The following is a 13,483-nucleotide window of genomic DNA, read 5'->3' as shown; positions in this document are numbered from 1 at the left end:
GGCTCCATCCCAGTGTGTGACCACCCTCATGATGAATACTTTTTTCCTAATGTCTAATCAAGATGTCTCATGTTACAACTCTTACTTGTGGCCTTTTGCCCCTTCACTGTGCATGTCTAAGAAAAACCTTCTTCCATCTTCTCCACACCCTCCTGTTAGAAACTGTAGGCCACACTTAGACCCCAGGAGGCTCCTCTAGGGTTTCTGCTGGGGAGAAATCTGGAGGTATAGGACAGAGAGGTTTTTAATTTATTTTTGCTTTGTTTATTTATTTAAAATAACTTTATGAATTACATCAGACGTTGTGCCAGTACTTTAAAACTCCCTAACTAAATTGTGTTGATTAGTGTATTTCTTTGATTCCTTTCAGTGTTGCAGTCCAAAGTGCAATTTGCCTTAGAGGTAAGCTGACTATAAATTCCCGACTGAAATCAGTCAAGCTGTATGGCACCTGTCTCCCTCTGGAAAACTAATCTTCCTGGTTTATTTGTTTGGGTGGTTTTTTGTTTGTTTGGCTTTTTTCTGGTTTGTTTGGGTTTGGGGCTTTTTTGGTGTGTGCGCTTTTTTTTTTCCTGTTTGGTTTGCTTTGTTTCCTTTGGTTTTGTTGTTGGATTTTGTTTGAGTTTTCTAAGGGCTTTTATTTTTCATCCTAAATAGGGGATGTAAAAACAGCAAATCTGTCCTGAACATTTTCAGTTTTGAACATTCAAGAATCCAGATCTTCTACAACAGGATCAAAAAAATGTGAATGTGAATCTAGACTACTCCATTTTCTTACATGGTCTGCAATTAAAAAGTGAGAAAAGATTTTTCTTTTTTTTTCTCCCCTCCTTCAAGAAAGTGCAATGCAATCTACCAGTAGTGAAGCTGACTGTGAGCATGATGTTTACTCAATTTAACAAAGGACTTTTATATATTCTTCTTATGTGTTAAGGACATTCTTACAAAATTCTTTGGCTTGCTCCACGATTACAGCTCTCTTACAATCTCAATTTCTGCAATAAGCTATGCTAAAACCATAACTTTTAAAATATACCAAAGTCAAGCAGTAAGATCAATATTCCCAGAGTTTGATCAACTGGCAGGAAGGAGCTCTTTGGGGACTTAAGCAACTACTGACCTGTGATATGAGGAATCAGTGCCTCTTCTTCACCCAAGTGACCAAGGACATAGTGTAGGAAGACACCATGTCAGCAAGGCCATGAATTCACCATAAGCCACCTGTCCTCACATCAGGAGGTCAGATAGTCACTCCAGGAATGGAGTACCTCTCTCTCTCTTTTCCTATTTGCTCATTTCTTACCTAGAAACTTATTTTTCCCAGGCTGTTTCCCAACCAGCCTCAGCAGCTAGAACTAAACTGTTTTATGTAGAGTCCCCATTCAAGTACAGACATGCTTTGTGCACTACTAGTTGAACATCTTCTTGTATTAGGCAGCTCCTCTGCTATCAGGCAAAGGCTCTGCACCTCGAGACATGAGCAACAGCACCTACATTGGGATGGGCTGTTAAAAACCCTCTTCCACAGACACAGCTGGTGCCCCTGAACAGAAGGGATACAAATCCTGAAAGATGACAGAGCAAGGAAGTGGGTTAGGGAGAATTAGAAGGAGGGATGGCATTATGGCACCAAAATGTTACCCAATATCTCCAAAAGGATTTAGCTATGGTCTTGATTAAAGCTGCTCACAGGGGTGATCTTTATCTCAAATATAAAGCAGAATACTCCTCTTGCTGGACTTATCGTGGCCTATGGATTCAGAAATATTATTAGAGGAGTAGAATGACAAGCCTCTTCTATAGCCAAAGGAAAATGCACACAGTCTTCAGCAGGTGTTCTGGCTTACATTGCACCCATGAAGAGGCTTTTTTCATTGACCAAAGCTGGTTTTATTCTTAAAGCAAATTAGCAGTACATCAATATGCGCTCCAGATATCAACCACTTCCATGCTCCAAACACAGCAGCCTTGTGGAACAGCAGCATGTATAATGGCTCTAGTCAAGCCAAGGAAATTCTCTTGACTTTGAGTCACCAGTATCTCTGGCTTTTCTAACCTAAATAACTGGTGTATGACACTAATCTCTCTCATAGCATTCTCATATACTGTAGTTATCAACACTCATGCAATAGAAGCCCTTGTCAAAAGCTTCTACACAGAGATTTGGGAGATATTAGTATCTTTCTTTTTATCAGAATGCTTCTGATGCCTGCACAAGTTGTTAAAGAATGCTTTTTTGTAAATTACCTTGCTGAGGATTGTTATTAAGCGAGGATTTTTGTTTGATGAATGAACAAGACATGAAATGAAACACTTCTATGTCTAAGCAACCTGAAGGTGATGAATAAAACAAAATTAGAGAAAATGCATCTAGAGTGAAATTCAAGGATCCATCAGCTATCTCTCTTCAGCTATCTCTCTAATCTAATAACTATTTTTAACACTTTCACAGATGGAGGTTTCACTGACTCAATCAATCTCTATATGTATGATATATTTTAAGTCAATTTTTTTAAATTTTCATCCTGAATTCTGTGCTATAGTTTTGATTCACTGTTTTTTGTCCAGTATGCAGTAGATCTAAAGAAGAGATTAGTCCTTTCCTAGTCCTTTCCTTTTTTATATCTGTCTTTTTGTGTCTTCAAGGGTATGTTCATCTTTTGCTGCAGTCTGATTTTTGCTGGATTTAGCAACTTGATTCATTCAGTCTTTTTCCCTGGCTATATCCTCTAGACTGCTGTCAACTCATTTGTCTGTGTCTCTCTTGAAGCACTGTGCCTAGGAGTGGGCATAGTACGGTGGAAGGATTAGAGCAGAGGCACACAAGACTAGTGTCAATCCCATGACAGTGGCTGTTACTCTCATGGTAGGATGATGTTACTAAGTCACGTTCCATTTCTGGGCCACTTTACATATGTGCTGTGTGTGAGGGAGGATGTTTTGAAGACTGGTCCAACCCACTGTGATTACACACACTACACCGTAGAGTCCTATACTTCATTGAACAGCATCTTGCTTTTTTCCCAGTGCATGTTTCCAACTCAGGAAGGTAATTTTGAATTCTAATCCTAGCCTCCATGAAGGCCTTTATCAAGGTGGCCATCCCATTAATAAGCACAGAAGTTTTCATTCTGCAAGTTAACGCAGACTGAGAGAGGCTGCAGTGATTTAAGTTGCCTATTGTTATAGCTCCTTTACCCTGAAGAATGAGACCTTTTTCTCTTTTGTCTGAATGAAAGCTCCAACAAACAGACACTTTGGCTTTATTTCTTTGTTTATCGCCTTTCAGGCTTATACTATATTCAGTGTTTGTATTTTTTAACTTATCTTTGCAGTCTGGCTTAATTGTTTGTTTCTGCAGCCTAAAATTGCTTAACTGTTAATCATTGCTTTTTAACTTGGCAGGAGGGGATTTAAGCTGACCATTTGTGCTGCTCCCCTATGGCGAGGAAACACCCTTCTAAAACAGTCTCTCTTCCTCCATAGCTATTTCTTCTGTGAGAATTGTAAGAACATTTGAGTGTCAGATCCTTGTTCTGTTTCTAACCATCAGTATAATACAGAAATACAGAATTACTTTTAAGAAAATAGTCTCCTGATTTTATACCAGAGAAAATGGGAACAAGTCCTGTCCCTTAGTTTCCCTCATGTAGGAAATACCTTTTCTGAAATGGAAAAGACAAACCAAATCCCAAGGAGAAGTCACGGTTTTCAAGGACAAAAATGATGTGAAATCTTACCTTTTATAATTTTATTATCTTTCAAAAAGACATTTCCTTCCAATTCCTGTTCAAAGCAAAGCATCCCCATAAAAATAGTTCTACCATGCCTGTGCCACACATTTTGAAGGGAATTTGTTTCCAAGAAGTTCAAGAGATTTGCAGATACCCCAAAAAAGTGGATTTTTTTTTTTATTTTTTTTTTTGTCTAAAAACTAAGCATCCAGCCCACACAAGTTGTCTTATCCAGGTCACACTATAATCAGTGGAGACAGGCCATCCCATGGTAGGTGCAATGAATGGTGACTCATCTCTGAGACACTGCTATTATCTAGACAACACTATGACAATTTAGAATTGTTCTCTCTTTGGAATTTTAAAGTTAGGTGAGATTACCCAAATGGTAGATTACACTGGTGAAAGTGACCATGCTGGGAAGAGTGAAACCATCTCAACAAAGCCTTCACTGTATGGTAATCTAATCTCTGGGTTCAGGCACAGAGTGCAACCTCAAACTGCTCGTCACCTTCCCCACATGACCATATAATCCACAGTGCAGCAGGACTCCCTACCTGGAGCAAAGCTATGGCTCCCCAGTAGAGGAGACATCATGGCTTCGGGCCAGCTGGAGGCTAAGAGCTGAGGAGGCACTAAAGCTCACTGCGAAGCAAGAAGCTACTTGTCACTGCTCCATTCCTCTCATTTCACCTTCCCTCCCCACGTTCACAGATGAGATATTTTGTTTGCAAGCAGTTGGAGCTCTGGTTTCTGCTCACCCATGACAAAATCACAGGTTAGTGGCTTCCGAATGCTTTTAATGAGTATTCTCCCCTGGTTCTGCTCTATTATCAGCCCAATCAGGTAGGTGTGGGTCTCACTGGCAGCCTCCTTTCCCCAGCCTGCTCAGAACAGTGCCTTGGGGTCAGTTCTGTACGGCCAGCAGCTGGCACTCCTCTTCAGCTGCAGCCTTTACTTATCTCCTCCAATTTCCTCTAACTCCCACATTTTGGGTTTGGTGTCAGGAACTGGAAGATCCCAAACGACTGCATTGACATAACCTGAAACTCCTTCCAGTTGCTAGGATGTGAAGACTGGATGTGCACTCACTAAACAAGCAAACATGGACACATACTCCCTTGTTCTTGCAGACAGAGGATCATGATGCTTGGAGAGCACAAATAGCTTTATTTCTCACTTTCTTTTCTTTGTACACACACCACTAGGGGACGTTTTGTCATCACGTATCACTGGCTACACAGCTATACTTTTCCTTAGTGGGTCATTTTTCCTTGTCAGTCTTGGTGCACATCCAGATCATGGAGTGGATGTCCGAATTTTGTAGGGCTCGTGGATGACCCAGACTCACTGGAGCTGGGAAAGAGAGAATTATTTATTTACCCCATTTCTCCAAAGGAGCCCATCTATCAACATTCCTTATGAAGTGAGGCAGCTGGTTATTTCACAGCTTGCTGGAGCAGCACAAGAGCTGAGGGCAGCTTCTCATTTTAGTGTTAAGTGCTGAATACAGACACTGCTAGTGATTTTGTGAAGATAGAAGTAACACAGCCACTGCAAATCAGACTGGAATGAACATCACTAGCAGTGATGCATCTAAGTGTTTTCTGAAAAAAACCCAAGAATATCTTTTAGACTAAATAGTTGAAATCAATTGGCAAAACTCACATTTCACTCCCATTTTCCATTCTCATCTTATTTGTTCAAGGATAAGTGACTGTCTTAACCCAAGTCACTACCCACCTATTGATGTGCTCTTTTCCCTTCTCTCCATTGCAGACAGAGCAGCTGGTGACTCTTTGGATTCTCTTTATTGTCACAATTGCTGGAAATGCCACCGTGCTCTTCTCTACCTGGAGGAGGAAGCGGAAATCGCGAATGACCTACTTTGTTACCCAGCTGGCAATCACAGGTAGTGCAGGGAGGGGAAAGGGTATCTGACCTGTACAAGAATTGTTATTAAAATGGTAAATAAGAAAATGCAAGCTGAGTTGTGAAGAATTCAGTTGCCATCTAATGTCCAGTTGCAGCTTGCCATAAAGCAAATGGATGGCTGCTTATCTTAGGGATCATTCTGACTCTAATTGAAAAAGATGTTGCTAGATGTAGTAGTATCTGTGTCAGAATGTAGCAGCTGCAACTCACTCATGTCACTAAATCTTATCTTCCAGTCTGAGTTTGCATCCACATTTCCCAGAAGCTATATTTCCAGCTGTTGTCATGGAGCTGTTTAAAGTAAACTAGTTTAAGATGAATCTCTTGTGTTTTTCTACTAAAACTGCTCTATCAATTATACTCTTGCAGGGAAGAGTGAAAATAACTTCATGTTATCTGGTTTAATAAAGCAAGTGAAATATAAAAATATAAAGGTGAGAGGAATGGATTTAGATGTTTTTCAAATGAAAAAAAGGATATTGATCCAAGGACTTCGTAGTTTTTAAACAAAATGTAAAATGTACAGAAGCCTGGTTTGTAAAATGTCAACCTCAGCAACAAGGAAAAGAAATAAGCATAAGCAGCACATTGTTTCTCTGTGGCCTTGAATGGACTAAATTTTTGGGGATTTAAGTTTCCCAAGGGAAAATATGTGCTGTTTCTATAACAGTGTCCTGCTACTAATCCCTGCTTACAAGACAGCTGTGTTGTACTGGTTTTGTATATAGGATATATTTATATGCTTTCTGTTGCTATTTTTTTTCTAAGCTATAGTAGGAATTACAGCACTTTTTCACCAAAGAGATATTTAATATTTGATTTTCCAGCAGTATTGCATCCTTCTTTGATGTCTCTTGTACTTCTGTTTAAACTGGAAAAGCAAAGGACTATACTGCCCAATTTTAAACATGCATTCTTTGTAAACAAATGAACTTCTGCTCATGGTCTCAACCACATCTGTCCAGGAGCTTGTCCAGTTTGAAGAACTACTCTCAGCTGAAACAGAGAGACCAAGGTGTGCAAAGTGGTGTAAAAGGGCAGGCCTATAACTACAGGTGATGTAAGAATTATTACAAGGTGAGGAGGTGAAGGTTTGCTGTGACTCCTCTTCTGAAGTGCTGACAGCTGTTTTTCCTATTTGCCTGTGAGTCATCTGTAATAAATGATTTTAATTCTTATCTCACTTGTGGCCTTTATGTCACTTCCTTCATGTGCCAGTGGTATTTTCCATCAGGTAAATCATGTTAATACAGCCTCACCATACAGTTTGGAAGCATCAACCACAGATCAAGCGTTACAGTGTTCACAGGAGTTTCAAAATAAACAGACTCTGTTCAAAGAGTTCCCTATCCCAGATGAACATACTTAGGCAACCAAGAAGTAATATAGGCAAAGAGCAGAAGAGCAACTGAAGCCCCAGATGGACACTGTCTATTTTCTACTTACTTCGTCAGTGAGCAAAGTACCAGGAGCAACCATCATGAGAAAGGCTTTGGAAAAGAGAAGGGTGAAAAATGACTGTATGTATCCATCTGGCACAGAGGCCACAAGGGTTGGGCTTGCTGAAAGAGCAAAGATGTGTAATACTCACAACAGCATGGTAATAGAAGATGGGTTCCAATAGGAAGAGTTCAGCTAAACAGCAAAGGGTCTTGAACTAGTAAGAAGACAAATGTATTTACTGCAGCAGAGGAAGAACTGGTATAAGGACATGGGTGTCCAGGTCAAAGGAATAAAGCTAGAAGCAGACAGAAGTATCTGAATCAGGATAGCTGAGGTGTACTAGGAGGAGGCTACTGCTGTTGCTGCACTGAATAAGGGTCTGAGTGGGAAGTCTTGCCATTTTGGACCTGTAGGAAAGAAGACTTTTTGTATTAGAATGGAGGTGTATAGAGAGCTGTTCAGTAGGGGTTCAAATACTGTCTACATGAAGGAAGGGGAAGGCATTGCAAATGCAGTTTTGAGGGAGCTGAAATAATCAGTGGCAAAGACAACAAGGCAAATATACCACTAGATGTGGGTAGTAAATAGTGCTATATAGCTAATGTTATAATTTGACTGGGGTCCACATGTTCCACTTGCTGACCTCCCCTTCCCTAAAATTATCCTTGACTTTTAAAATTCCCTGAGTTCAACAGTCTATTCCATTTCCCATTACAGAAATTCACATAGAAAACTCACTTAAAATTCACATCTGCAATGTTAAAAGAGGTAACACCAGCTTGAACAGCAGGCTCCTTTCAAACCATGACATCTTTTTTGTGATGCAGGAGTCAGAACTCTAATTTATCGTCCTGCACCAAGAGTTCTTGTCAGTATTTTGGCACAAAGAAATTACTCAATTCCTGAAATGGAGCCATTTCACTTTCTTATCTTCAAAAATATTATTAAGAACAAAGCAAGCTGGCAACAGCCATCAGCCTTTCACAACAAGTTATGAGGTAGACACAGAAGATTATGAAAACATTGATTTGTCACATTGTTTTGACATGCCAGGCATATTTAAATCCTACCAACTAAAGCCTAATCTCCTGGCAAACAGTTCCTGCTTAGTCAATAATACTACTACTTCCATCTATTTTGAGGTTCTTAAAATATTTATAATTTCTGCCCCAGTAGCAGAAAGAAGAATAATGGATATATCTTTATCAATGCAAGCATTTCAAAACCACTTAAAAACTATTTGTCTATTGATCTGTGGCTCAAGAGTTGAGTATTGCCCTCAATTCTCACGTCTTCCCACTAATGTAGTACCAAAATGAAATTAAAACACAGCCTTCATGTCAGAATAAACAAGGTATTCAAAGCAAATTGTGTATAATACATGAATGTGAAATGAGCACTGTTGTTCTTCTTGACTGGTTGCCAAGCCAGATGCAGAAGAGTAGTAACTAACTGATTGAGGCCTCTTTCAACACTGCCAGAATTCAGTGGTTGAAGCCACTCATCAGATTCAGAGAAGACTCGTACTGATTCCTTACTACATCATAATCAAAACAGGGTGCTCAAAACTGCAAGAGTTTGTAGGAGCATGAGTAATCTCTTCAACTTCAGAGTGCTTAAAGATGTTGTTGAAGCCTGAATTCATAATATTGGTATTAAATATATGCCTATACAATGCCTGTGTCAGAACCATATTTAAGTCTATGTCTAACTCTCAGTTCATGCATAAATCTCTTTGAAATTATCTGGGAATTAAGCACTAGGAAATCAGCTAAGAGTCAACAGCTGAGCTGAACAATAGTACTAATCACTCAGCATCAGCTAATTTAACAAAGAGGAATATTGCCATGTTTGCCTTGTGTTCAGTTTACATTTGGTCATATTCCTCTTCTGTAAAAATGTTTTTCTTAGAAACAAGTTCATCTGTGAAGACTGAGACTAAAGCTAGCTTTCCTGCAGATTTCTATCTCCAAGGCAATTTAGTTTCTCAGAAAGTGCAAGTTCTGAAGATTATCCTGTGAGGAGGGTATTTCTAAACACTTTTCCCCAAATAGATTTCTTCTGAGTTTAGCATAAGTTATGCTCATAGCACAGCTATTTCCTGGCAGGAAATCTCTTATGGCTTCCCCTACCTGATGCCATTTCACATAACTTCAGAATCTTAGTGTCTTTAAGATGTTTGCCTCTGACTGAAATCACCAAGTGGTTCAAGATCAAAGAGTGGGATGAGTTCACAGGCGCTGTATAATGCTGGAAATATTGAAGATATATTTGTTTTAAGAAAAGATAGTTTATCCACTCATTTATGTCCATTTAGATCAGTTTACTCAGCTCTATCAAAGTAATCTTCTTAAGTCTACTTTTAAAATACAAAAGCAGTGTACACAGGCATACATAAAACATAATTATTTGAGTAGCAGTGGATAAGGAATGTCATTTATGGGCTAAAGAGTCCATTCAGTAAAAACTGTTATCATTTGACTGATTCTAAAACTAATCAAGCAATACATTAAAAAAAGTCTGCTGAAAAGAATTTTACCTCTCATTTTTCTCCATTCAACTTCAATTACTACTGATAGAGGAATATATTTAAGTTCCTTTTAATGTCCAAAGGTGCATAGTTTGTTTAGCTCTTTCTCTCCAACATTAACATCTGGAAAGTTGGAGCTGGAAATATCATGACCTTTAGCTCATGTGTGTTTCTCTTTCTATTCCAACATTTAGCAGAAATCAGTACTTTAAAAACACCATTACATTTTGTCCACTGTTAGGGGTAGAAATACATGTAGGTACTTTACTGCATGCCAAATTTTAAGCCATAGACTGACAGTCTTGTTTGGAAATACATGCTAATTTGTTGTGGCTGTAATGAAGAGAGAAAACAGAAAGAACATCCCCTAACTTTTATGGTAGCTTACATATAAACAGTGAAAACAAAAGATGTTTGGTAAAAGTATGTAGCTACAGTCTATATTGTGATATAAATACCAAATCCTAGGGGATTACTTGAGAATGACATTAAAAAGACAGGGAGGTAGTTTTAAAAGTGACATAAAGAGATTTATATCATTGCCACCTTCTTCAGTTGCTCCTAGAAAGATGAACCATACCAGGCCTTGGTCCTTATCAGCTGCCTTAATTTTGTTCAGTGTTTAGTGAAAAGCCAATACACTGAAAACTTGCTATGAGAGGGTTATGGAAGCACTTAAGTGGAAACAGACCCTGCTAAAGCAAAGATTGTTTATTTTCTGTTCTGCTTCTGCCCAGAGAGAGCATGACTGTGAGACTAAAACCAACAGGGCTCAGTTACTGGCTTCTAGGATGTCTTTGGTTAAGATGACTGAAGGAAGAGTCTGCCAAATTATCTGCTAGTTAAATGCGCTAAATAAGTGCATCTAACTCTACTGCTACAACAGCTAAATGTGAACAAATGCATTAGAAGCTGTCCTTCCCTTCTTCTTCTTTTTCCCTGCACAAAAACCACTAGGTTTACTGAAGTGTGCCTGTCCTTCAATATTTTTCTTCCTTGTCTATGTGACTTGAAGGAATGAAGATGACTTGTTACTCCATGATTTGTGGAAAAGCTTGATATAGTAACACCATTACAAAAATTAACATGTAGAACATTATTAACAGATAATTGTCTCTGCTCCACCTTTTCATCTGGAAAATGGTACTTGTAATATTTCTGCACTTCAGAGAAATCATACATACAAATTCATCAGTTTTACAAGTACCTTAGATATCACAGTGATTATGAGCATTGGAAGTGAATTGCACAGAGTCAATTAGCAGCCAAATCATGAGGTCATCTTAATGGAGGTGGACTGTTGCCGACCAAAAAGTTCAGAGTGTTTTCAGTTATACTGGAAAACTTACACTTTGCCAGCTGGGTCTTGGCTGGAACCTGACAATCTGATTTATATGACTGCCCATCCAAGATGCAGAAACCTAATGCAGAAAACTGAACTGAAATAATTCCCAGAAATCTACATATTTCTCCCCTTTCCACACTTACTGTCTGCTAATTTGTAGGAAAAACACAAAGGCTGAGGAAAGGTGAGAGGTGTCTGCACCCTACCTGCAGACTTGGAGGAAGTTACAATTGTACTGCAGAGTTCATTGATAAAATTGAAAGAAGGATATCTGCATTTTTTATATTCATCATGTTTTAAACCTCTTCAAAGTGTAATTAATCTAAAGAAACTGTCTCTGGTAATGGATCATCCATGTTCTACACTACATGGTCTCGTCACTACTGAAAGCAGTTTCTCAAAATTGGGAAATAACAGTGTAGTTTGTTAATATCCCCTCAGGCACAGACACTGAAATTTTCTGGAGTACCCCGTGGCACCCAAATTCCCCACTTTTGCAAGCAGCTTGTTTGCCAAACACTTAGCTTCCAGCTAAGTGTTACATCTCTGCAAATCACCTGAGTATACACACGGCTTAATAAACAGGGAAGGAAATAGATTATATCCACCTTTCCTCTGTAGGCTAGAGAAACTATAGTATTTAGTACAACTGTTCATTTTGCATTCACAGAATAAATGTGATTCAATTTACCGAGAGCAAAAATAGTCTCTGGGAGTAAACACAGCAATATTAACATTACTTATTCAGTGTATCTCGTGAAACTATGTGAATAGGAAAATTTGTTACATGGCTGCATTAGTTGCCTGGAGAAGAAGCAATCATTTTCCATCTCGATTCTGCCAAGAAGACTTAATTCAGTAGCAAGGAAGCACCATGGGACTTACTTTAGGTTAGGTATGTATTAGTGTGTGCCCACAAACTGAGACATAACGCAGGATAAGAAAAAATGTGGTCACTGCCTCTAATACCCCATAGTACTACAAGGCAAACCAGATTTGATATCTATTCCCATTTTTGGCAATTTAATAACACCTAGCAGGAACTCAAATTGTCTTTTGAAATTTAACTCAGATTTGAAGATGAGTCATAGTCCCCTAGTTTGTAATAAGTAGCTTGGACACTGACTGTACAATTCCAGTTTGATATTATGAATCATGCTTTACTATACTCTTAGATTTCTTATGTAAACATTCAGGAATATTTCTGTATGTCTGTATATAATCATTTTCCTCTGCATAAATGGTTAGTCAACACATAGTTTCTATTTTCCTAAGGAAAACAGAAAATATCCAATACATGCATCCCTCTTAAAATGTATTTTCTCCCAACCCAATCATGAAGTAGATGGGGTAAAAAGTGGAATATCCTCAGAAGTTAAGAAAGGAAACCAGGAGTGAACTTCAGCATCAAAACTGAACAATAGAAAGCTTTATGTGAAGAAGGCGACATAATCTATTTAGGGGTACCAGGACCTCTATTTCACATTCATTTGGTCATAGAGTCAAATGAAAATGCTCACAGAAAACAGAGTAGATTTCACATTTTAGAGGTGAAATCGTGAAGCAGCACTGAATTTGGGACTAGTACACAAACAATCCATCTAGTTACATTACCTCCTTATAAGCTTTAATGTAAAGAAACTGCTTTTGGTGCAAAATGAACTCCCCTTGAAAAGGTAAAGATATGTTACCACAACACTGGGGCTATAAGAAAAAAGGTGGGCTTGGGGAAGTTGGGGTAATCCTGTGGTCTAAGTTGGATTGCCTTTAATGTAAATGCACAAAAGAATTAGAGTCAAGGAAGTATGTGAGGAAAGATAAAAAACAAAAATGGAGCAGATCTTGATACAGTAACCAGAGAGATTCAGCCTAGAATGAGGTACCCCAAAAAGCAGACTGGGTGATTCTGTAGAAATGGGACACTCCAAGAGTGTAGAAATGAGCTGCAGGTTTGCTGACAACTACTTCTGCTTTAGCATTCAATTCCAAAGAGCATTCAAAGTGTTTTTAACCAGCTCAGACACAAGCTTGTTACACTGTATTTTGTTTAGTGCTCATGTATTTTTAGATATCTTCTCAAGGGCTCAGTGAAATGTGCAGGGCTGGACACAGTATTCATGTTTGCAGTGCCTCTACACATCTTAGCTCACTGCAGTAGGAAACAGTATCACTAGTACAAAAGTAAAAGAAAAAAAGCTGAGGTGCAGTAACTGTAATAGTAGAATCACAGAATCATAGAATCATGTGGGTTGGAAAAGACCTCCGAGATCATCAAGTCCAACCCTTGATCCACTACTGCCACGGTTACTAGACCATGGCACTAAGTGCCACATCCAGTCTCATCTTAAAAACCTCCAGGGACCGTGAATCCACCACCTCCCTGGGCAGCCCATTCCAATGTCTGATTACCCTCTCTGTAAAGAATTTCTTCCTAATATCCAACCTAAACCTCCCCTGGCACAGCTTAAGACCACGCCCTCTTGTCTTACTGACAGC

General features: G+C 38.9%; 1 protein-coding gene across 2 annotated transcripts in view; it reads left to right on the top strand.

The window, feature by feature from the left end:
• Positions 1–13,483, top strand: part of NPSR1 (neuropeptide S receptor 1) — a 56,212-nt gene that overhangs the window by 7,373 nt on the left and 35,356 nt on the right. For both annotated transcript variants that reach the window (XM_008921093.3, XM_018075226.2), the window contains exon 2: positions 5,514–5,646. In XM_008921093.3, coding sequence (XP_008919341.2) covers positions 5,514–5,646 — 133 coding nt within the window. The remainder of the gene's footprint in view (positions 1–5,513; positions 5,647–13,483) is intronic.

The sequence above is a fragment of the Manacus vitellinus genome, unplaced genomic scaffold (genome assembly GCF_001715985.3).
Source record: "Manacus vitellinus isolate BGI_N305 unplaced genomic scaffold, ASM171598v3 scaffold_3_pilon, whole genome shotgun sequence".
Taxonomy (NCBI): Eukaryota; Metazoa; Chordata; class Aves; order Passeriformes; family Pipridae; genus Manacus; species Manacus vitellinus.
This window is presented reverse-complemented; position numbering and strand designations above follow the sequence as displayed.